This window comes from Lagopus muta, chromosome 11 (genome assembly GCF_023343835.1).
Source record: "Lagopus muta isolate bLagMut1 chromosome 11, bLagMut1 primary, whole genome shotgun sequence".
NCBI classification, from domain to species: domain Eukaryota; kingdom Metazoa; phylum Chordata; class Aves; order Galliformes; family Phasianidae; genus Lagopus; species Lagopus muta.
Window position 1 is genome coordinate 9,580,213 of NC_064443.1, and position 24,250 is coordinate 9,604,462.

The following is a 24,250-nucleotide window of genomic DNA, read 5'->3' on the forward strand; positions in this document are numbered from 1 at the left end:
CGCTCTGATATGTACCAGGTCATTTTGTTTGTCATCTTTAGAGTACAGAAAAGATTTTAAATGGTTTCAGCAAGACGACTGGTTCTCTGCTGCCCAGCAATAAGGCACAAATAATTTTAGTATAGAAAATTGCCTGTTTCTTTTTTTTTTTTCTAACCAAGACAACAAACAATATAACTCTGTGTGTGCACTATTCTAAAAATATCTCAGCTCTGCAAATGTGTCTCTGATGTGGGTGGAGAAGGCTTTCAGTTTGCTGCACTCTTTGTGTGAGACAAGTGCATAAAGACTATCCAGCAAATAATGAAAGAAAAATGATTTTCCTAATCTTGAGAAGGAAAAAGGAAGATTCTGGACTTGTGTATTCAAGGCAAGCCTCTCCTTAAATAAATGGGGGGGAGGGGGGCGGAATTCTTAGGCAAATGCTTAATGTATGAAACACTGAGAGTGGAGAGATACTGCTGAGCACCATAGCTAATGGCCTTATAACCTGGCTATTGTCATGAGAAACAGGGTATTCATTGTATCCATATAGGTGGTAAAAAAGAAGGGATGCTGAGGGCTGCTCAGAGAAGAACAGACAAGATTTTCAAGCAATAAGCATGTGTTGTGATGTTTCAGATCCTCAAAGCAGCTGAAGATGGAACTTAGGTTAGGGTGAGCCTTCTCCTTTAAGTTCCCAGTGCTTCTCAGCTGTCTCTGTCCTGCTCGTCACAACTGCATACAAAATGAAGAGTATGGACATACAGAGGGCAGGCACTACTGAACACATCAGACTTGGTTTAAAACAAGAGGTAACGGCCTCAAGTTGGGTTGGATATTAGAAAAAACGACTCAGAAAGAGTTACAAGGCACTGGCATGGGCTGCCCAGGGAGCAATGGAGTCACTGTCCCTGGAGGTGTTCAAGAAATGTATGGATGCAGCACTAAGGAACGTGGTTTAGTGGTCATTGTGGCAGTTTGAGAGCTGGACTTGATCTCAGCGATCTTTCCCAACTTTAACAGTTCTATAATTCTTTTGTTGGGAAATGGGAAAAGGCAGTTGGGAAGAAAGAGCAGAACAGGCTCCCTTACTGTAATGAGGGTGCTCATAGGGCAGGGAAGCTGCTTTGTTGAGCAGGATTCCTGATGGAATATCAGAGGTGTTTCCTGTGTGTATTTGTCCTCGAGTAGAACATTTGCTTTACATGTTCCTGAGGATAAAGGAACAGTGTGCTGACTTCCCCAGATGTTGATTGAAGCTTATTCCTGTTGCTTTCATTGTTTGTGAGCCTGGATGGTGGATTAGATGTACTGCTTGTTAAACGAATATTTAAACACTGGGGGCTCTGAAATCTAATATATTTAATTAATGAGCATTGCTCACTTGATGAAAAAGATGTGTATTTGATTCATTATAAACCAAGCATAGTTTGTTCGAGTGAATTGTTCTGACAATTTGAAGTGTTTACTTGTTCATTATTTTCTTTCATTAAACCTCAAAAAAAAACAAACACAACACCCAAGCAGAAAGTGAAGGCTTTGCACATTTGTTATGTACACCCATTATTAGTGTCATCTTGTGTATTGTATCACCCACATTCTCCATCTATGTGCTCTCTCCCATCTCCTCCTCTGCAAAAACGCGTTGCCTTACATTCTTGGATTGGAATTTATTCTTATGTTTAGATCTTGCAGTACCTGGGACCAAGGTCTGTAATGATGCTCTACAGTGTTGGGTGCCATAGAAGTGCAACAAAAAGCAGTCCTTGCTCAGACAAATGTGAATAGATCCCATAAATACAGGTATCAGCTGTGATGCCTTGTGACACCACTTAATTAGCTGCTACAACATCTTCCAAGACTAAAACAATCCTGAGAACTCTGTCTGCTTGACTTAGTGCTTTAAAGATGAGCATTGGCTCATGCTGTATCATTGCTCATCCCATTTCCAGTTTGGGGCAGAAACCTAAGGCCCTGAGGAACAAAGCAAATGCAAATGCATAATATTCTTGCAAATACCTCCTCCAAAAGGCATACAGGCATTTGTTTCAAATGGATTTGTCAGACTCCAGCTGTAGGTCCCTCCAGTACGCTTATTGATCACAGGTAGAGAACAAGAGGGTCCTAGCAGCCTGAGCTTAGCACAGAATCTTGCAAAAACCTCTCCCTTTGCTGCTGCTGTGTGCTGGAGCAGTAAGTCCACCTTTCTGACCTCCCACAGCCTCTTTGGGAGTGGAATCACATCCATGCTCCGGCTTATTAAACCAGAGGCTGCTGCAGCAAGCTTTGCAAATGGCCCCTTCTGACATCATTAAGAAATGTCCTTTTGGGTGGGATTCTGCTCCAACGGCTCCTCAGCTGGAGGTTATTAACATGACAGGTCTCACATTTAGCTGCTCTTGCATCCACACTCTGTTGTTACTGCAACTCCAAATGTATTTATGCCCCAGGAGCAGTAAACCTGAAGAGCCTGAACTTCTTCCAGCCCTCTCTCAGTTGTTCTTCCCCTTTAAATTCTTGGAGTTAGGACTGGGAAACTGACTTGAAAGGGACTCTTAAAGGTGATCCAACCAACTGCAATGAACAGGGACACCCACAGCTCCATCAAGTGCTCAGAGCCCATCCAGCCTGACCTAGGCTGTCTCTAGGGATGGAGCACCCACCACCTTTCTGGGCAGCCTGTGCCAGTGCCTCACTGCCCTTATTGCAAAAATCTTCTTCCTTATATCCAGTCTAAATCTAAATCTCCTCTCTTTTAGTTTGAAGCCAATTCCCCTTGTCCCATCACAAGTTAGGTATCTAGACAGAAAAAAAACAAGCACATGGTGTGATGGATCCTAAGCCAGGAGTCAAGCCCTGTGGTTCTGTTGATTATTTCTACCATCAATTGGCTGGAGACAGCATTTCATATCACCAATGCTGTGGTGGTATGCTTACTGTAACAAAAATGGAACCAAACCATCTCCATTATCCCAAAGCAGGAAGCCTCCAACTATATGAATAGTCAAGATCCAGACTCTGCTTGGAGAGTTACTGCTCCCCAGGCAGCTTTCTCATGTCCTCTCTCCATGTTTTATGGTTTTCTCACGATAAATAGTGAGTAAAGGCTGAAAAAACAACAGACCATAATTTCTTTTCTCCCATAACTGAGCTTTAAGGAATACCACTGACATCAGAAAATATACAGCAGCATAGCTGAAGTCAGCATTTTACCCTGCACTTCCATGTCACCTTATCTTCAGTGGCAAAGTGTTCCAGCTGGAGCTTTGAGGGATGGCTCACAGCACACCTGAGCACACAGGATCGGGCAGAGCCTTTGCTGGGAGGGTCTAGTGATAGAAGGAGAAAGAAACACATATGGCCTGGGGCTTGTATAAAAGCCAGAGAACAAGATTCTGCTCAGGTGTGATGGAGTAGAGAGCCTGGAGGGATTTTCTCATCATGGCTCAGCGTGATTTGCTGAGGGTTTGAAGCTCCTTCCTTCTCCAGAGGGAAGGCAGTGTGATGCTAAGACAAAAGTTGTCAAAGCTCCTTCTTGTTTGTTCTTCCCCCTTTTTCTCAGCACAGGAGCTGTTCAGCAGTTTCCCCCATGTTTTCAACCCAGATGAGGATACAGCTCTCTTTAAGGTGAGCAGTGCCGCTGAGCTTATCCAGACTGATAAAGGTTCCTTTATGCAGGCAGAGCGATATCTTTGCAGTGATAATTCAGTCTCCAGAGCCCTCACACCATTAAGTATTCCATCACTGAACTGAGGCTTTGTGTTCCTGCTCAGGCAGTCAGCATTCCTCCACCCAGAGAGGTGAGCAACGTTGGAGGATCGATAGCCATAGGAGGAATCATGCTCTGAGGTCATGCTTTCAGATAGGTTGACTGATCACAAGTCACTGTTCACGCCCCTACAGTGGTAGAGCTGCAGTCTGAACAAACTCATGCAGAAAATAATGTGTGCATATTGGGTCAGACCTCTGCAGCCTTTATTCAGGCTTTGTTTCACCAATGTCCATTATTTAACAGCAGTGTGTTCAGTTGCAAATGGAGACTCAGGCATTTTAATCCTAGATGGCAATTGGAAGAAAAAAGTTGTACATTCTCGTTTTAAAGTCTTGCATCTAGTAAAGGATGCTCATATCTTAGCACCTAGAACCTGAAATGGTTGATAACTGAGCCACTACATGCATATGAAGCACACAAGATGGTGATGAAGCCAGATAGCTGTGAGAGCTACTAACAGATGATGAAAGCCATGTGCCGTAAAGACGTGCATGGGCAATCACAGCTCATTATAGATGTGTGTGTCAAGTTTCATGGCAAAGGCATTATGCTGTTGAAACCAGTGGCCCCAAGAGGAGAGATGCGATGGGAACTCATGGGGCTATGACTTGTGGCTGTTGTCTCACATGGGCTTGGGCAGCCCTGGTTGGTTCCTGTGCCCAGGCCAGTCCTCTCCTCTTGCACCAAGTATCCTGCCACAGATGCTGTGGGACTGCTACATCAGTTTTTTTCCAAGCAAAACTCAAAGCAGATAGCTTCACATCAAGGATGAACCTGATCTTTCACTCTTAATAGCTCCAGATCACAAGATCAGAGAAAAACAGGTCAATACCCATGACTTTGTCAATGTTCGATTGTGCATATGGCTTTCATTTAACAGAAGAGATCTTAACTCCTTTCCCTGAAGCTTTCTCAGCTGGGAGATTCAAACTTCCAATGAACTCATTCTCTGGTGGAAGAAGTTTGGTTTCGTGGAGAGGAAACCTGCCATCTGGCAGTACTGGTGCAAAGATTTGCATGATCTTCTTATACCATGCATGCAGACAAACTACTCTCCAAGTGCTGCTGTGTTCCATGAGGGGGGGAGAGTAGCTTAGTAGCTAAAAGCACAGATTCATTAAGTAATCCATAAAATTACCACAAACCTGGGGAAATCCAGTGGTGTGCTGTTGCACAGGCATTTCCTGGCTTCCTGAGCCAAGAAATACATAGGTACCTCTCTGTTATGGGCAGTATCGTTGTTTTGTAGTAGGACCAAGAACCAGGGAGGCCTTCCAGACCTGCCTCTCTCTACCCAAAAATAGGGCAAAGCCTCACAGCCCCCAGACAGACTCACAGCCCATATACAGACCTGGGTCACAGGGATATTGCTATTTCTGCTTGCTCAGCTGTCTTGCAGAGACTGCACAGAAAGAGATACAAGAAGCAAGCGCACCAGAGAAAAAAGAAGTGGAAGTGCAGAGCTCTGCTAAGAGAACAGGTTCCTCTCTCTCTGGAGTGCTCAACTCCTATCAGCCTGTTAAATTTGCAGGTCAAATATTAAGCAGAAGACACATTTGAGCTCCATAGAGCGAGATGACTGAAAGTATATAGATGTTGAGAAAAAGGTAAATAAATCCACTAGCCCCACACATGGCTTCACTTCTGTAGACCATTTCAGTTCTTACTTTAATTGGCTCTTTGATTTGTTTCTGATCACTGATCCACAGGGGATGCTTACAAGTGTCATACTTTGGCAGAAACTGCAGCGTGTGCATAGAAAGCAGCACCAACAATATATTATTTGTGATAGACTAGGATGACATCTCTGAGTTGGTTGGGCAGACATCATGTCTGATTGCCGTACTCACTGCCTTGAGACCCACGGAGACCACTCAGAAGCAAGGAAATAAGCAAATCTGGCTTTCTTAGATGCTGGGCTTTGACAAGCCATTGCCCTTCGTGCCTTTGAATGTCTGCCTGCAGTCTGGTCCCACCAGAGAAGCCCCAGAGAGGCACACAGGAAGGGATGCTGTTTGGCACTCCCTACACTCCATCAATATGGAAGTGGTTTGCACAGTATTTCCCCCTTCACAGTTTTCCTTAACAATGTACATGAGATAGAAACAAAGAACTGCTTTTAAGGAAGAATCCTGTCCCTGATAGTCTATCTATCTAATGTTTGGTGCAGTACACGTGCAAAGTGCTTCCCCAAGGTGGATTCCATGATTCTATAAGAGATGTGGTTTAGTGGGGAAACACTGGTGGTAGGAGGACAGTTGGACTAGACAATCTTGAAGGTCTTTTCCAATCTTGGTGATTCTATGACTAATTTCAAGCCTTTGTGAGTTCAGAACTGCCTGGAATTGTGCTCATGGATCTGCTGAGTCCACCTCTGCCAGGGATACCACTGTTTCCATGGCAACTCTTCATCTCCCACTTTTGTCATTCCTTTCCCTTTGATTAGATGAGATAATTCCCAGACACAGAACAAGCTAGCAGCACACAGGTGCAGCACAGTTTGCATGAGCACTTGTTTAGAAGGAGCGTGCCACCTGATGTATCCCCACTACAGGCTGCTGCCTCCCCTTGGAGGCCCTGGCCTCTGCTGAATGCTTCTCAGCTCAGAGTGGGAAGGCTTCCAGCTCACCTCCTGCTCCAGAGCAGCACTGAGGACTCTGCAAAGCTCATGCACACCCGCGCACTGGAACAGTCCATATCCAGGGTCTGTTAAGTTTATAGCGACTGTATCTAGTGTTCAGAGTTTTCTTCCATTTCTTGGCAATGCTCACACAGCAGTTCTTGCTCTACAGTAATTGGCTGAGGTTGTCAGGGACCTCTGGGTCCATGTGCTCCAACCTCAGGGAGAGCGAGAGTTGGGTGCCTGGGTCCACATCCAGGCATCCTTTGAAGATTTCCAAGGAGGATGCTCCACAACCTCTAAAAGACTGGGAGAAGGACAGTAACAGCCCAGCAAGCACTTTTCAATAAAGCTTTTCTTGACTGCAACCACTGCTTCAGATCACTCAGATGCATGTTTTCCTTTTTCCCTACAGTCGGCCATGGGCAGAGCGAGGGGGATCGGATGGTTGTCTCAGATTTCCACGTCTTCATCAGAGACAGCTTGCAGCACATTGATCTCATGAAAAAGGATCATCCAGGGCTGCCCATCCTCATCCTAGGGCACTCCATGGTAAGCATCATCCCCACCCCTCCTTGCAGGGTACAGTCAATTTGTCACCATGCCGAACTGTACAAGATCTGCCTCCTGTATAGCTAGTCCTTAACTCCCCTACCTGGATCATGGCCCTAATTAGTGCCCATTTGCAAAAATGGACCTGTCTTTTAGTAGGATGGCTCAATCATACTGAAAACTCAATAAATCCTACCACCCCCCTGTAGCATCGGGCTTCTCCTTTTACCCAGTAACCAGGAGAGCAAGCCCTCCGGAGCTTTGTGAGCAGCCAGGGGATGAAGCACGAAAGCACTGCATAGCCTCATTCTGTTAAACAACCTCACAGGGAAGCGTACCAAGGATTAGGGCCGCCAAAACAAAGGCAATGATTTGGTGAACAGATCTGAAGTCTGGTTCTGACAGCACGGGCCAAATCCCTTTATTCAAGCGAGCAATATTCCCATTGATGTCACTGATCTTCTCCCTCTGCCTTCCCGGAGGAGAGAAAAATGAATAAGTGCTTTGGGATTCAGCCCATGCTCAGATAAACGATTGTTCTTGCATAAGAACGCATGGCATGCTCTGAAGTGCTCGCCGCGCTCCAAAGCCGCTGTAACAAGGAGCTAATTTCCCAGCCAGGTCTTTCAGATGCTTCTCACTGCTGCTCCATTTAACGAGCCCTTGCTTCTCTGGCAGCGCGGAAGGTCACCAAAGATTTCCCCTGGCAACTAATCCTCTGCAAACTTCCCCCAGCAAGCCAGCCAAGCGCCTGCATCCCCCAGCCCTCCTGTCCTCAGGCTGAGCCTGACCACATTTGGCTCAAAGTGATGTGCGGGGTGCATGGAGTCAGGATGGGCTGGTGGTGGACAAGAAGATTATTTAACTCCCAGTAATGAGTGAGGATTTCTGCATGCTGGGTAGTTCGGCAGAAATTGTTTGCTTTTTTTGAACTAAATCCTTCCAGTAACAGGATTACTATGTAAGTGAGATGTTGTGATCTGCATTAAGCCGTGTTACTTTGCATTGCAGGGGGGAGCCATCTCCATCCTGACAGCCAGCGAGAGACCCAGTGACTTTTCAGGCATGCTGCTAATCTCTCCTCTGGTGGTTGCTAACCCAGAAGTTGCCACCCCCATCAAGGTAAGAGCCAATCCCCAGTGCATCCAGTCATCTCCTCAACGGGTTTCCTTCCACGGAGACTTCCAGCCTCCTCCCATCAGGACAAGGGAAAATGGTTAACAAACTAAAACTGGGGAGATTTAGACTGGATATAGGGTAGGGTTTTTTATTTTTATTTTTTTTTTTACAGTAAGGGCACTGGCACAGGCTGCCCAGAGAGGTGGTGGTGCCCCATCCCTGGACACAGCCAAGGTCAGGCTGGATGGGCTCTGAGCACCTGAGGGAGCTGTGGGTGTCCCTGTTCATTGAAGGGGGTTGGACTGATTGCTTTTAAGGGGCCCTTCCGACTCAAATGAAGTTATGATAACACCAAACCCACTGAGATAGATACCACCTGAATGCCAGTCAGTACATTGCTTTGGAGTGCCTCTCTCACAGCTGCACCCACTGTTTGGAGGGGAAGCAAATCCTGAACTCATCCAGAAAAGCTTATTTAAATGGAAGCCAGAGAGCAATGCACTACAGGAGGTGGCAGCAGACTGTGCCATCATCACACGCCCCGCAGCAACCCACGCAGCACTGGCCTTCCCCTTCCTCTCAGTTTTCTCCCTGACTCATACAAAGTCTGGTACAGTTCAACACAGGCTGCTGGCAGTGTCAGGCTGGGGTTATTTTTGACATTTGGGGGATGATTGATTTCTAAACAAAACTAGAGCTCTTGAGTCCCAGGAATCCATGAGCCAGAATGGCTTCCAGCTAGAGCATCAACAGCAGCATCTTGGCTTGGTACCATTGCTGGCCCTTGTGCAGCATCTCCTTCTGTTAGCATTTAGGCTTTACCTCCTCCAGTCCACCTCTCCTATCCTGGGTTACATCTGACCCCGGTTTGCACTGCCTGCTCTGCCCTTCCCCAGGGAGGCAGACAACCCTCAGCTCTCCCCTCCTTTCTGGATGCTTAAAAGAATAAACAACTCTAAAAAGAAACTGTAAGCAAAGGGAAGGACCAGCTAAGACAGAAGTAATGAGAGAACAACTCATTCCCACAGACCTTGTCCCTTTAACCTCTCCTTAGTCTCCTTCTAGGGCTAGCTTCTCATTTTAATCTACTTCTGAACTATTTCTCATCTTTTTTTTTCCCTGAGAAAAAGGAAACATCTTGCCTCAGCTTTCAGCATAATCCTGTCACACCTTTTACTGTACCTAACCCCCCAACTGACCCCACAAAAGAAGAATACAAGCCCCAAGGGTGGCTTTTAATCATCTCGTTTTTCCGTAGAAGGAAACGTGTTGAGACCTCCAGTCTTCAAATGCCAAAGCCTGCTGAGAGCTGCACCACCTGGATGCCAGTCAGTGTTTTCCTCATGAGTGACTCCCCACAGGTGGAAAATACAGCTCTAAGAGGAAGAAAAGCTTTCTATTCAGTTTGCTAGATGCTAAATCCTTTCTGAAATAGGGACTAACCAGCTCTATGGAAACCAGTATTATTGCAATTTGGTTTCTTGCAGGTCAGTAGCAGATAGTAGATAAGCTTCAGTTCAGTTCCTAATCTCCAACTGAAGCGTTGCAAAGTTGTTTATGGGGTCACATTCCTAGGGAGCATCTTGAGCACAATAACAAAAGTTCACAGCACATTCCCTTCTCCCTCAGATCTATTGTTGCTTCTTAAAACTGGTAAAAATGTAATTATTTCTGAAATATTTCTGCTCTGTCAAATATATTTGAAGTCATTCCTGGAGTTGGAAAGATATTTGCAAGAGAAAGGCGTGAAAACAAGCAGAATATTCCTGCAAAAGCTGCCACTTCCCAAAAAGTTGAGCTGGAAACGCTTGTGTGCTTTTTCCTTCTCAGAGACAAAGGACCCAGCATTGGTGCCAGTGCCTCTGAGGCACAAAGGCTTTGGTTTTCCCCTGGAACAGGTGTGACTTCCAGGCCATGAGCCATTTCCCAAGGTCCACTGCATTCAGCCCATTGCTGGGGCAGTTTCCTGCTGAGCAGGAATTTACCTTGGCTACACAAGTAGCTCAGAGCAGTGACACAATTTATCCAGTGCCCTGTGACTCCCGGTAGGAACACCTACCTACTTGAGAGCAGGATCCTGCTGCTCTCTCTGGACCAAACTTGGCTCTGAGCCTTCTGAATTTCAAAGGATGCAAAGGGACAGAAATCACATGTGCTCATGAGAATAAGAAAGCCTGTCCTGCTGAATTTCTGCTGCTGAATGCTGTGAAATAGAGTGGGCTGCACAATCTCATAGGAAATAATCCCTACCCCCAGCATGTGCCTTACAGAATCAGTACACAAGAATGGCTCTTCGCTTTGAGTTTTCCATTTGGCCTCTTGCTGAGGTATGAAAGCACAATACCTGGCATATCCTTGATCATATAGCATCTCATTTTCCTGACATCCCATCTCCCTGACATCCCTGTACCCATTGCTCTCAGCCCGATACCAATAGTTTATCAGTGTTTCTTTCAGAGATTTTTCTGCTCAGCAAAACCAGCCTGGCTAGCATATGCAGCTCACCTATTTGACAATCCAGCTCACTTGTTGGTGAGCTGAACTAAAAAGCATTCACTCAAGCAGTTGGTCAAGAAGAGATCTTGAGAGAGAAGTAAGCACATAGAGGTGCATGGGGACAGAGATTATTTTGTTCAGAAGAAACATCTCTACACCACAAAGCATCCATGGAGTTAAACCAATGCAGAACCCATGAACTGAGCTTTGAGTTGCACTTCCAGTCAAGAGGCAATGTTCAGCACTCCATTTCAATCTTATCCCAAGATGATTCTCACAGAGAGATGTGAGATCTGAACAGTGTTAGGATTTCACACACCTGCACTGAACAGCTCAAACAGCTGATGCTTTAAAGCATCACCCTCAGCCCAGCCAATATTCCCAGCATTGCACTCTTGGTCATTTGGGAGCAGTTATCTGAAGAACCAACAACTGCCACTTCGAACCAACAGGGACAAAAACCTTCATATATCAAACACAGCCAGCCCTTCAATAGCATGGCTTTTAATTAAAGTCCAGTATGTCACAGGTTGCATTACATTGCTCATAATCATTAAAAGCTCAGGGGAACCTTTTGTCTCTTTGATTGCAACATAAAACTTGAGTTTTCCACTTGATGTGACCTTGACTCACAGGACAAGAGATAACAGCCTTAAGTTGTGCCAGGGGAGGTTCGGGTTGGATGTTAGGAAAGAGCAGTGATGCACTGGCATGCTGGGAGCACTGGAGTCACTGTGCCTGGAGATGTTTGAGAACTGTGGAGATGTGGCACTGAGGACGTGGCACAGTGGGGGTGGGTTGACAGTTGGACTTTGTGATCTTAGAGATGGCTTATGGCTTAGTAGCTTGTGGTACTAATAGGAATGGGAGGGTGATTGGACTAGATGATCTTGCAGGTCGTTTCCAACCTTGTGATTCTGTGATCTTTTCCAACCTTAATGATTCAATGAATCCAAATATGGATGGTGTACCGCCTGCAGATCTGAAGACCATCCAGAAGTCAGAGTCCTTTCCCAATGAGACTTTTATACCAAAAGGTTCTGCCTGTGTGTAAATAGGAGTTCCTGCACACACAGGAAATACATGGGCACATCTGACATGCTATCTACAGAGCCTGGGGCTTCCCTTACACAGCTGAACATCAGAAACAACTGCACTGACACCACTCACCTGGGCTGGAAGTGCTTGGGACCAGATCCAGCTGTATTTCTATAGCAGTTTGGCAGAACTCCAGATACGTGCAGAAGCTCCAGGAATTTTCCAAAGCACGTCACAGAGATCATCTGTGGGCTGTGGAGATAAGCACGTATCATTAGAACAGAGAAATGGTCACACTGGATCTGACAAGTGTGCAGCTCATCACCATCAAACATATTACTTCTATGATGTAAGAGCACATCAACTTACTGTACCCTAAAGCTGAATTTAGAAGTAAAGAAAGCCTTTCTCCCTATTTTATGAGTTGTAGGCCTAATTATCTATGGCCTTAATAACAACGTGTGGATTTTGCAACTGATATTCTAAACAGATCTTGAGAGAGCAACCGCTAATCTCTCACGCCAAGGCTTTCCTCCTCACTTAGCAATCATTAGGCACAGGAACTCACCCTAGCACTTAACTCAGGCTCCAATTTTAGGGCAGCCTAATTGCCTAATGTTGACACAGTAATGTTCAAAGGCAGGAACATCCAAACCAGTATTCAGATCTCAGGTTCTGAGGTTGTTTCTCTTCGCCTCCATAGACTGCAAAGAAAACCTACAATAATTACATTTCCAAATTAAATATCTTAGCCAAGGATCTGCAGTTACTTTATGTATATCTGGGTCACTGTAAGTGGCTTAGAGAAGCAAAACGCTGCAGCATTGTCAGCACAAAGTCCTTGCCTAGAATTCATTCAGATGAATTCCTCAAATCATCACATTGCATTAACACAAGAGAAAACCTCATTCTTGCTCATTGTACTGGCACCTAGGTGGATGTATTTTTAGTGGGTCAGCTCAGTAGAGTTACTTTTATTCACACAGTGCCATTTTAACATGGTTTAGAGGGCATGGTGGGGATGAATTGATGATCTTAACAGTCTTTCCCACCTTAATGATTCTAAGGAATGACATCTGTATAAGAACAGGCAGCAGCAGATATAGACACTCCAAACGCAAGAAAAACTGAGGTCACGATTCAGTAATAAAGAAACCACTTACCCCTTTCCAAGATCAGGGCACACTAAACGCTTTCAGGGAGGTAATCCCCAAGTAAAGGTGCTTCCCTTATGGCTGCCAGCCTTTAAATGAGGTTAGGAAGCAGTGTACCCACAGTCCACCCTTTTCAATCACCCAGATCAATTGCTTCCACCTGTGCTCCCAGGGCTGGCTACACTCCTTCACCAGGTGCTCAATCACTGGTTCAAGCCCTGACCTAACAGTTCCCATAAACCTGTTATAGTCATATCCAGCCCAAAGCACAGGTGCTCAGATCTGCTGTGAGTCTTTACAGCTTGTCACATTGGATGACTTTGACTGCAACCCTGTGTTATTCCTCTAATATCATAATTACTCTGCCATGTATCATCTGCGATCCGAAATGTCAGAGCGCTTCAGTAGTGATTAAATCTAAGCAGAAACAGGGAACATAGGTGACAGCTCACCTGCAGGTACTGGCTGAGGGCACAGAGGGGCTGTAACATAGACCAGCATACACTAATGGCACAATTTTCTCAAGTGCTGATCACTTAATTAAAGACAGATACCAAAGATCAGAGCAGAAGCGTGGTACCAACGTACTTGTAGTGCTATTCAAATGAAAGATGCTACCCTTTCATCTGCCAGCAGTTTCAGGCCTGGGCTGCTGAATGCTTTTGTGTTTCCTTCCCAGGAGACAAGTGAGCAATAGATTCCTTTGCCAACGCATGCACATTTTGTTGGTGTTTATTTGCAGGTTCCCCTGAGGATCTGCCTATCAGAAAGAGTGCAGCCTAGGCAACTCCTGTAAATGGCATGGAGTGTGCACTGCAGTCTGAAATCAGAGCTGGGGCAGCAGGGCAGGGCAGTGAGAACCAGAAGAAAACAGCTCCATGGGGAATGGAAACAGCTTTTTCTTATCAAGGTGCCTCACTGATGCCTCTTTGAGAGTGAGAAAAAAGGAAGGGGTGATGAAGCTGCAGTGTGGTGGACGGAGAGCTGACACATGTCAGACCTGCACACCCCCCCAATCCCAGGAGCAGTTTAAACACTCACTTCAAGAGAAATGTTTTAAATATAGGACAGATCTCTCTACTGTGTCAGCTGACATTCCTCAACTGTTTAACTTCAGCGCTGATTCCCACCAGCTCAGGATTAGGTCCTCTATATCTCTCTTGCCCTGACCAGCTCCTTAACTACTTGCTTTCCTCTCCCACAGGTTTTTGCAGCAAAAGTACTCAACCTCGTGCTTCCAAACTTGTCGCTGGGATCAATAGATCCAAATGCAATTTCCCGGAACAAGAAGGAGGTGAGAACCTTAATGCCACTTAAAGTTACTGCATGCTCAGTACCCTGTTGCAGTCCTCTCTTTTCTGTTAAAAATAATTAAAAAAAAAAAAAAAAAGGCATTTTTCTAAATCTCTAGGGCTAGATCCATGCCCTTCTGCACAGAGCAGAATATGTGGCTCACCATGGGAAAGCAGCCCTTGGTCCCCGCATACATCCTGCACCCATGACTGCTCTGGGTGTCCCTTCTGTACCACCACCTCTCCTCACAACCAGCTCATGCAGGTTGCAAATGTTACTGAAGGCTGCATTTCCAAACCTGCTCTTTGCCGTGCAAAACTCCAATGCGAGAGGTTGGTGTTCCTGCTTACACACCAGAATGGCATTGTGCTGAATGCATTCAGACAGATGAAAAAAGCATGCTTGCCCCAAAGACCTTGCTACAAGGTCTCCTGGATTGCAGTCTGGCTCTGTCACAGCCTTTCTGAACAAATCATGTATTCTTTCTGTGCCTGGGAATAATACTGAAGTGAGCTGCAATTGAAGCAGCCATTGTAACGACCTAATTCCAGCTCCACTGCCAAAGTGAATGGAGTGGTTCCAGGATCAACTTCTCTCAGTGTCGCCACAGCTTGAGACTCTTCTCCCATTCATACCACCTCCTAGCAATAACCATTGCTGCCCATTCATGCCACCATTGACACAGCCAGGTGTCCTTGCAACTGCTGCCACAATACATGACAGTTCTCTTTCCTTCTTGGTGTGGGGGGAGGAGAGCAAGCAGGGAAGCTTGGTCTACAGGTGAGTGAAGTTGCTTGGTCCAGAGAGGGAATGACCCAGAACTTGGTGTATTTCAGAAAGTTTGAATGGAGAACACAGCACCCAAGGACGTCTCAAAAGCAGGGGAGCTCAATGCCATAGCAGGTTGTTCCATTGGCAAATGCTGTCACTTCTCCTGCTGTTCATGCAGTGCTAGAATTGAAGCTGAAAGGATCAGGAGCAAAGACGATGTCAGCTGACGCAATGCATCAGCTTCAGCACATTCCTCCCTTTGACTCACCTGTTAGGAAACTGCAAAAAGGAGTCTTATGGAATAGAATCACAGAATCGTGAAGGTTGGAAAAGTCCTCTGTGACCACGTAGTCCAACTACCACCACTACTGCCCTCCAACCACATCCCTCAGTGCCACATCTCCATGGTTCTGGAACACCTCGGGCAAAGTGACTCCACCACTCCCTGGGCAGCCTATGCCAGTGCATTACCACCTTTTTGGAGAATAAATTCTTCCTAATACTCAACCTGAATATTTCCTGGCACAACTTGAGGCTGTGCCCTCTTGCCCTATTGAAGAGCCACCAGGTTTCCATGGTTCTGGCCCAGGAATTCAAAGGTGCTCCCCGTCCAGGAGCAGTGAGCATGGCTGGAACATGCAGCTCTCTGCCTGGCTCAAGGTCATTATGTGGCACTGTGTGTCCCAGCTGCTCTTTAAGGAAGGCAGTTTTAAGCACACCTGCTTCCAACAGCTGGATCTTCTGCTGGAAATTGCTGCACTACAGAGCATGACAAGAGAAAAGTGCTGATGGGAGACAACCCGGTCATAACACATTTAGAAAAGTGTCAGTGAACTTCCTTAATTTACCACACAATATTGTCCAAATATTTTCTTATTCCATGGGAACAATTTATAACAAATGCTATCCTGTGTTTTTTTTCCCACCCAAATATTTGCCGCTGCTCCCACTGCTGTGTGATGCTCCAAGTCTCAAGAGCTTCCTGTGTGTTGTTTTTCCTCTGCCCTTTCCCTTTCCGTGCAGGAAGGGAAAGCATTTCACAACACATGAGAACAGGTCTGCTTTGGCACGCCTGCTCACAGTGCAGTGGTCCTCAGGAGAAGACTCCCACTCCTCCCTGCTCTGCTGCCTGCCCACCTGCGCATGAACTTGCCTCTGGCATAGCAGCAGTGGGCTGCAATGCACTCACCAAAGGCACTCCAGCATCTCGTCTTCTGGCTGCCACTGGCACACACTCCAGCCTCCCTTTGGACTCGGGTTGCACGGCCTCAAAGCACGCAATGTGCTGGAAACATCCATTATTTATATGTTAAACATATTCTTCTGCCCGGCCAACTTTTCGTTCTCTGGAAATGTTTTTGGGATGTCATCCAAGAATTTCCTGATGAGGCTGTGTTCCCAGCAGGCTGTCCTCAGGGTGTAGGCACTGTGATGCAGGATGGCATGGAGATGCTCATTTGATCTGTGTGAAATATCAAATGCAAGAGACACAAAAGAGAGCAAGGTGCAACCTCAAAACCCCGCTTCTGCTTCCAAGCTGCAGAATAACCCATAAAACCCATAACAGCATAACCCATAAAAGTCTCAAAATGAAACAGGACCAGTAAATCACCTTCACTGCAACAGCAAGCTCCTAAATCTTTTATTTTTTTCCTTTTTAATTATTGATTTTTTGTTGATTAGCTTAAAGCTGTGGACAAAGCTTCTGCCTTGCACTCACACCGTGCTCTGAGCATTAACTTTCTGACAAGGATTTTGTTCGTTCACCAGCAGTAGGATCCTCCTACTCACTGCTGATGGATCTGGGTTGGGATTAAGTTATTATTTTTTCCCCCTTCCATCATCTATACAAAAACATTTGTTGACAGCTCAGTAGCTAAAAAAATTCCCTGTTCTTTAGGAAGAGAGCAAGAGAAAGAAACCTGTTAGGTCATTCTCCTAGCATGCATGGCACTGGGGATGCATAATGCACATGAATTCATTGACATTATTTTACTCCATGGGAAGAGAACTTCTGTCAGTCCACCCACCCACCCCTCCCAATTCTGCCTCTCCCTCAAGTACTTCAATTAAACATATAATAAATAATAAAACATCTCAAGGCTGTGCTGCCTTAGTGCACTGCTAACAGATGTGGGTTCAGCTGAAGCAAGTAGCCTGTGCAACCCAATGGATTTGCTCAAAACAAGGGACATAGGAATGGTTTAGTGGGCAATACTGATGATGGCAGGTGGACAGTTGGACTGGATGATCTTAGAGGTCTTTTCCAACCTTAATGATTCTACAAATACAAAACTGCTGATGGGATTCAATGAAACAAGAAGGCAGTGGGGGAAGACCTCTGTGCACCGTGTGCCTCCCTGCCAGCTCCATTTCCAGTGCTTTGTGTCCCAATGCATTTGAGGTGCTGAGAAAGGAAATCAGCTCCGCATCTCTAGAGAATGAATGCCTGCAGTTGGGAAAGCCCCACCAGTTGTGTCCTCCTCCCTCCCCAATAACCTCACAGTGACCTCACCTTCCACCAAAGCAAGAACTTGAACAGACCTCTGTGTCTGCAAGGAGAGAAGAAGGCTGATTTTGGCTAACCTATAAATAACCATTGTTTCTATAAACATCTGCCAGGGCTGGGAGAAACTGGAGGCTGTGCCAGAGACCAACCCGTAATCAAAGCATTCTGGCAAATATTGAGATGGCAGTGGCTGTGTGGGCCGTCTCCACGTACAGTATACAAATATTTACTGTAGATTTGCCTGCTGTAGCAAATACTCCTTCCTAGCAACTTTCTGCACCAGCTCTGGTGTATTTTTAGCCTCTCACAGTATGGCTGAGCAAGTTGTTGACTTTTTCTTTAGCCTAATCCCTAATCCCATCCTTGTGTCCTCTGTACCCAGAGGAGAACATTGGTGTATGAGTGCTGTGCAGCAGACTTGTCAGCTGCTTGCAGGCCTAGGTCATAGAATGGCTCAGGTTGGAAGGGACCTTAAAGACCATCTCATTCCAAATTGTGGGCTCGTTGCCCCTCACCAGCTCAGGCTGACATGGGCCCCATCCAGCCTGGCCTTAATCACCTCCAGGGATGGGGCACCCACAGCTCTGGGCATCTGTGCCACTGCCTCACTGCCTTCTGAGTACAGAATTTCTTCCTCGCAGTTAGTTAGGAAGAAATGGGCAGGCAATTATTCACTGGCAGCCATAGTGAAGATGTTGGCCCTGACTCTGATGGCAGGAAATCTTGACTGAGCAGGAAACAAGCATGAGCTGAGGGAAGAGCCTCTACACCACCTGCTCTGTCCTTTCTGCATGAAACATTGCTAACCTGAAATCGCCCCTCTCTCCTTGCCAGATGGAGTCCTACACGTCTGACCCCCTGGTCTACCACGGTGGCATGAAGGTCTCCTTTGTCATCCAGCTGATGAATGCCATTACCAGAATCGAGCGAGCTCTGCCCAAGCTGACTTTGCCCATCCTGGTGCTGCATGGCTCTTCTGACAAGCTCTGCGATATCAAAGGCTCCTATTTACTGATGGACACGGTGCAGAGCCAGGACAAAACGCTGAAGGTCAGCTTGCTTTCTCCATTTTTAGGATGCTATCCTGCAAGCAGAGGCCTCAGCACTGCTCACTCAAGAGTCACAATGGGGGAAGCAGGGCTGGTTCCTGGCAAACCAAGCAGGTTCCCAGCCCTTCAGGGAGGAAGGAATGTGTGGCATTGGGCAGCAGGGTGCTTGGGATAAGCAGAGCAGGGTCTATCAGCACAGAAGCTGGAACGCTATGGTAGACTTCTTTTTGAAGCCGAGTGTGCCCTTAGATGTGATGTGATAACCTGACACACGCAGAATTGTTAGGGTTGGAAAGACCACTAAGATCTTCTGCTCCAATCACACCTGGGAGAAAAACCAGACAAAGCATGGGACTCAGGGGTGTTGCCAAGAGGGGCTGAAGGCTGCTCTGCCCGTGAAGGTGTTTGTTCAGTGCTAATCCCTGCTCTCTCCCTGTCTGCAGGTGTATGAGGAAGCCTACCATGCACTGCACAAAGAGCTGCCTGAGGTCACCGCCTCCGTCTTCACAGAAATACTGACATGGGTTGGCCAGAAGGTTTCAGCAGCTGGAGAAACCAGCCAGACCTAAGAGCAATCCTTTCTGCAGCTCTTACTGGGGTTTTCTGGGAATAGAAGCTTTCTGTAGTAGAATTCTCTCTGGAAAAGATCTGGCGTTGGAGGGACTCGTGGGATATTTTGCCATGCACAGTGTAAGGGTTGGGGGGAGAGGCACAGGGTGGGTGTTACTCACTGGCATAGATGACCCTTGCCATAATCTGAGGAAGCACTGACAGCTGTGGGAACGGCCCCCAAGGCCTTCCAGGTCGGGTAATTTTACTGAGATTCCCCCCAGTCACGGAGCTTCCTCCATCACTTCCTCTTCTCTGCTTTTGCGGGGGTGGCGGGGGTGCATTTATACTGCAATAATTTTTTGGTATGTTAAAGAAGCCAGTATCTTCCACTTTGCAGCTTCGATTCCCTGTCCCCACCACCTGGTCCTTTCTCAGCCCTGGCAGAGGAGGGGACGAGTGTAGACTCAAGCCCACGCAGCACATTTGCAAACCAGGCTATTCCCAATGCCAAACCCCATTGCCTCTGCAAGATAAACTATTCTGTAAATAGTTGTAGGGGCTGCTTTTTTCCCTTGTTTCTTTTTTTTTCTCTTTGTTCTTTTTTTTCCCTCTTGGAATTAATCATTTGCGCTACTGAAACTGAAAAAGCAGAGTTATATGAGAATATAGTAATATAATATATGATGTATATAGAGGCGGCTGGGAGCTGGGGAAGAAATGGGAGGAGAGGCTAAAAAAAGGTTAATTGTTCATTCTCTTGGCGAGGAATAATGTTGTCCTATCAGGATCCAGCCTTTTCACCATAACTTTACAGTCATAACATGTTGTTTTCCTTCATCGCTTGGAAAATGTCCTGAAAAAACCGCTATAGAGAAGCACAGAGCATCTGGTGGGTAGGGATTAGCAGCGGGCATCTTCATGGTCCACTGCTCCAGCAGGAGACCCACGGCGTGACCCCAGATTGTGGCCAAGCTCCTGCCCACCTCCTGCCTCCTACCTGCCCCTCTCCCTCCGCTTCTGTAAATGAGGACGCGGGGCCTTTCCCATGGAGACAAACCTCATTAGGGGGTCTGGTGCCCCTGCCCTGGGCTGGATCCTGCCCACCATGGGGGGGTCTTACCCCTCCCTCCTGCCCTTGGAGCCACTTCTGGAGAGATCCAGGAAAGGGACCTCAGTGCAATAGCAGGCAGAACCCATCAACACACCGGCATGCAGGTTGTATCCTTACAATCGCCCCTACGGGTCCAAGTCAGGAAAGCTCTTATAGAGGTGAATGCAGACATTTTTCCACTTGCGTTTTCCTGCCCTTAAGGGGAGGAACCAGCTGGAGTTCTCCCAGCACTGCCAACTTGTGATTTAAACACCATTCCTGTGCAATCAGGTGCTCCCACCCACCCCTGCTAAACCTGCAGCAACTCTCGCACTGTTGCTTTGCTGCAAATTCATTTTTCCAAACAAGGTCCTTCTGTGCCAGATGCTGCTGGGAAAGGCACAGCAGGCAGCACCATGGTGGGGACAAGGCCCCCCAGGAGCAGCAGCCACATGGGTGTGATGCAGCAGTGACAGATGGCGCAGGGGTCAGAGCAAGACGATGACTCGAGGGTGGGATTTTTGAAAGCACTTTTCCCCAGGAAGTCAGGAGGAACAAATTGATGCCCCCGTTCTTTATGCCCCAAACTGACAAGCACTTTGCCAGGGAGCAGGAGGGTCAGAGCCCGCTGCCTGCCCCAGGGTCTGTGGTCAGTGCCTTGCAGAACATGTCTCGCCCATGACACACCTGCAGCCTGGAAGAAAGGAAAGGAAGGCAGTTATGTGCGTCTGGGGAATTCTGTCCAGTGGTACTGGCTGCCCAAGGGAAGCTGTGATTGAAAATCAGGTTAGCAAGCAAATATGTACCTGCTGCTCCCTTACCCTGCACGTAAGCTACTTTATATTGACCCAGTTCAGTTTCTCTGTGCCCTGGAGGAACCCTTCCTTCACTGACCAGATTAGCAATGAGCAGAGCTGCTGCCAAGGGAAATGTAATTAAGCTATTTCCCAGCAGCAGGTACCATGTGCAGGGAGCACAGCTGGCCTTACGAATGTTGCTGTGCAGAGACCAGTCTGCCTTGGAGAAGAGGTGGCACCCGTGACCAAGCAATAGCAATGTGCAGCTGCCACCCGTGCCACCACCTGTAGCACTGGGAGACCATTCCCCTCTGCCCACCACATTTTCCATTTAGCCTGTTCTTTTTGTACCACTTACCTTAGCACACTGCCAGCATAGACCCTTGAAGATCACACTTATTTTTTCAAGTAAATTGTCTCTCTCGTTTTGTTGTGTCCCAGTTCAATAAAATTTATATATATATATACATATATAAAAGCATATATACATACACTTGTATTTTCAGTGGGAAACCATATACAAGTTTAGGATTCTTAAAGGAATACAATGTATATTGCAACTAATAATAAAGTTATGTTTTCTGAACAGAGCGTGTTTGAGGGCATCATTTGCTATCACCATCCCTCTGGAGAGCAAGAAGGGAAAGGCAGGAAGATCTGAGAGATACTGAATCCAGGTTTGGGTGCTCTTGCTGCTGGGAAGGTGATAGACTCACAGAGTCATTAAGTTTGGAAAAGACCTCTAAGAACATCAAGTCCAACTGTCAGCCCACCTCCGCCATGCCCACAGTCACATCCCTCAGTGCCACATCTCCATGGTCCTTGAACACCTCCAGGAACAGTGACTCCACCACTCCCTGGGCAGCCTGTGCCAATGCCCAACCGTTCTTTCTGAGGAGAAATTCTTCCCAATACCCAACCCGAAATCAAACCCAAAGGAAGCTGGAGGCTCTGTGCCTATTTCCCCAGCCAGAGCTTAGGTCTCACGATGCCCTGAGCATCTCATGATGAATCCTCTCTAGGTTGTAATTGTTCAGCCCAACATCCATGTCCACGAACACACTGAGCCCAATGAGAGGCAACTCAGCAGAAAAAGCATCCTGGACATTCCCAGCTCATCAATGGGAGACTGAACTTGCCTTCAACAAGCTTGTTTTAAACTCTTGGTTATAGTTCAGTTTTACACCCAAGGAGGAACAGGGTGGAATAAGTTGGAGGGAGCAGATTGCTGACTCCCATTATGGAAGCAAGCTTAATAAAATTCATAGAAGTATTGGTGGTTCTTGAGATGCTGTGCCAAGAATGTGTTAGAATAAAACCTTCTGAGCAGAAGGGAGAGATATAATGTCATCTTAGCCTTCACATGAAAGATCAGCCTTCATCTCTGAAAGCATATCTCAAGGAATGGTAGCTAACGCATTTACTTGCCTTCCCTCTAGACCAGGTCTCTGCACAGCCTCACACAACTCATCACTGCCACAGCCTCGCACGAATGGTATTGGGATGACCCTGGGTAGCAGAGAAGCAATAGGATAAAAGAATAAGGAGGGAAGGATGTTTTCCTGCCGGGGTTTTAATGACACCGCAGCACAACACAGACCAGCACTGTTTCTTCCATAGGAAAGCTCCACCACATTCCCCTGGCTTCCTTCAAAAACGAAAACCAAACTAAAAATACCACCCTGAGCCCACAAACCGATATATCTGACCCTGCCACAGCTCTCCTTCACCTCCCTCCTGTTCATGCACTGTGCCAAAGCACAGCCTTGTGCCTTGCCATACCAGCAAGAGAGCAGGCAGCAAGCAGCCCTGCTGGGACCATTGGCCAGAAAACCACCCAGGAGCCGCCGTCAGGAGGGAGCAGGCCTGGAGCAGATGGCATTCTCCAGTCCCACTCTTTCCCCTCAAGTTTGCTCTGCTGGCAACAGGAGGAAGGAGAGGAAAGCTCTCACAATCGTTTCTCTGAGCTTATTTTGGGAACTGAGCAGCCAGACCCTCAAGATCCAGACTAGCTCTCTACATGGCCCTGATCCTCTTCCAAGGCTCTCTTTAGTGTCCTTAAGTGCCCTGCAGACATGCAAGCTCACAAAGTTAACCATGACCAAAAAAGAAGAAAATAAACAAGCAAAAAGAATGACCCAGTGCTCATCCCACCCGGTGTGTGGCCCACAGCTGCTCAGCCCCCACAGAGCCTCACCCAGTTATTCCCAGTAGCCCACCTCGTTTCCAAGCTGACCCCACGACGCAGGCAGACACGTTGTCTTGATTGAAAAGAGGCCTCAGCTACGACAAACTGTTTGCCAGCATGGCCTCTCTTAATAAATTCATTGCATCAAATCTGTTTAAGCTTAGAAGGTGAAACAAAACCTGTTCTACCAACACAGGCAGCCCCAAGAACTGAGCCCAGAAGAACCCGGCTCCCTGCAGCAAGAACAACTCTGTCACTGCGAGCAGACGGCCGTCAGCACACTGCCTGCGAGCTGCTCCATGGGAAGGTGCCATCTCTGCCATGCATCTGACAGCCCACGTCTCAGAGACGCCCGTCTCACTGCTTGCTCCTGCAGCACAGCGATGTTCTTTGAAGCACAGCTTGCGAGTCCCAGCAGCCTAACTAGAGTCTGAACTTCTCCAATCCCAGTCCCTCCCTTAGCAGCATTAGTCATTCTGGTGCTATTGCCCTTCCCCCTGGACAACTCCGCGTTCCTGCAGGGAGCTACAAGGATGGGCTGAGATCCTCATTCCCTGAACCAAGTTCATCTCTGAAGTCAACAGGCTGCACAATCATCGCTATTTGCTACCAAAACTACCACAGCCACTCAGACATACAGGAGGGGAAGAAGACTGCAATGCCTAGACCCTTGTAAGGCTGTAACACGATGGAAAGCACAGCAACGGCAGCAAAGCAGCAAAGTCTGTGGATAAAGAAACAATAGAAAGAACCTACTTACCCTTAGAAGGCCTCAGGTAGGCAGAGGTCTCCAGCAAGTTACCTTTGTCTCCACTGCCAGCCCTTAAATGAGGTCTAGGAAGGGGTGCATTGCATGCACCTGAGCTACCCTGAGTTGGCCTTGCTTTCCCACCAGGTGCTCAATTACTGCTTCAAGCTGTGACTTAGCATTTCCACTACAGTCCTCCAGGAGGAGAGGAAACGCCTGGGCACTCCAGCACACCTGAGGTTTGGAGAAAATACATGCTTAATTCAGGGGCAACTCGGGTGCTCTGAACAAGTCTGAGTAGTTAAGCACCAGAAGCACTTTTCCAGCAAGCTGAGAAATCCCCATCCTTGGATTCAATGGGAAGGCAGCAAAGACATGGGGAGATAAGCAGAGATGGACAGACAGCAGACCTCCCTGGGACTGCTCAAAGCAGCACTCTGTGATAAAAGTTATCATCCCAGTACGCTTGGAGAAAGAAGCCAGTGCTCTCTGCCCACGTTCTGGTAGGAACTGTCTGAAA

The 24,250-nt window shown here is 47.0% G+C and overlaps 1 protein-coding gene across 3 annotated transcripts in view; it reads left to right on the forward strand.

Annotated features, from left to right (window-relative positions):
- MGLL (monoglyceride lipase) overlaps positions 1–21,384 on the forward strand; it is an 89,278-nt gene extending 67,894 nt beyond the window's left edge. For all 3 annotated transcript variants that reach the window (XM_048957887.1, XM_048957889.1, XM_048957888.1), the window contains 5 exons: positions 6,790–6,926; positions 7,938–8,048; positions 13,938–14,027; positions 18,141–18,356; positions 18,799–21,384. In XM_048957887.1, the coding sequence (XP_048813844.1) occupies positions 6,790–6,926; positions 7,938–8,048; positions 13,938–14,027; positions 18,141–18,356; positions 18,799–18,924 (680 nt within the window). In that variant the 3' untranslated portion in view covers positions 18,925–21,384. The remainder of the gene's footprint in view (positions 1–6,789; positions 6,927–7,937; positions 8,049–13,937; positions 14,028–18,140; positions 18,357–18,798) is intronic.
- The last annotated feature ends 2,866 nt before the right edge of the window (positions 21,385–24,250 follow it).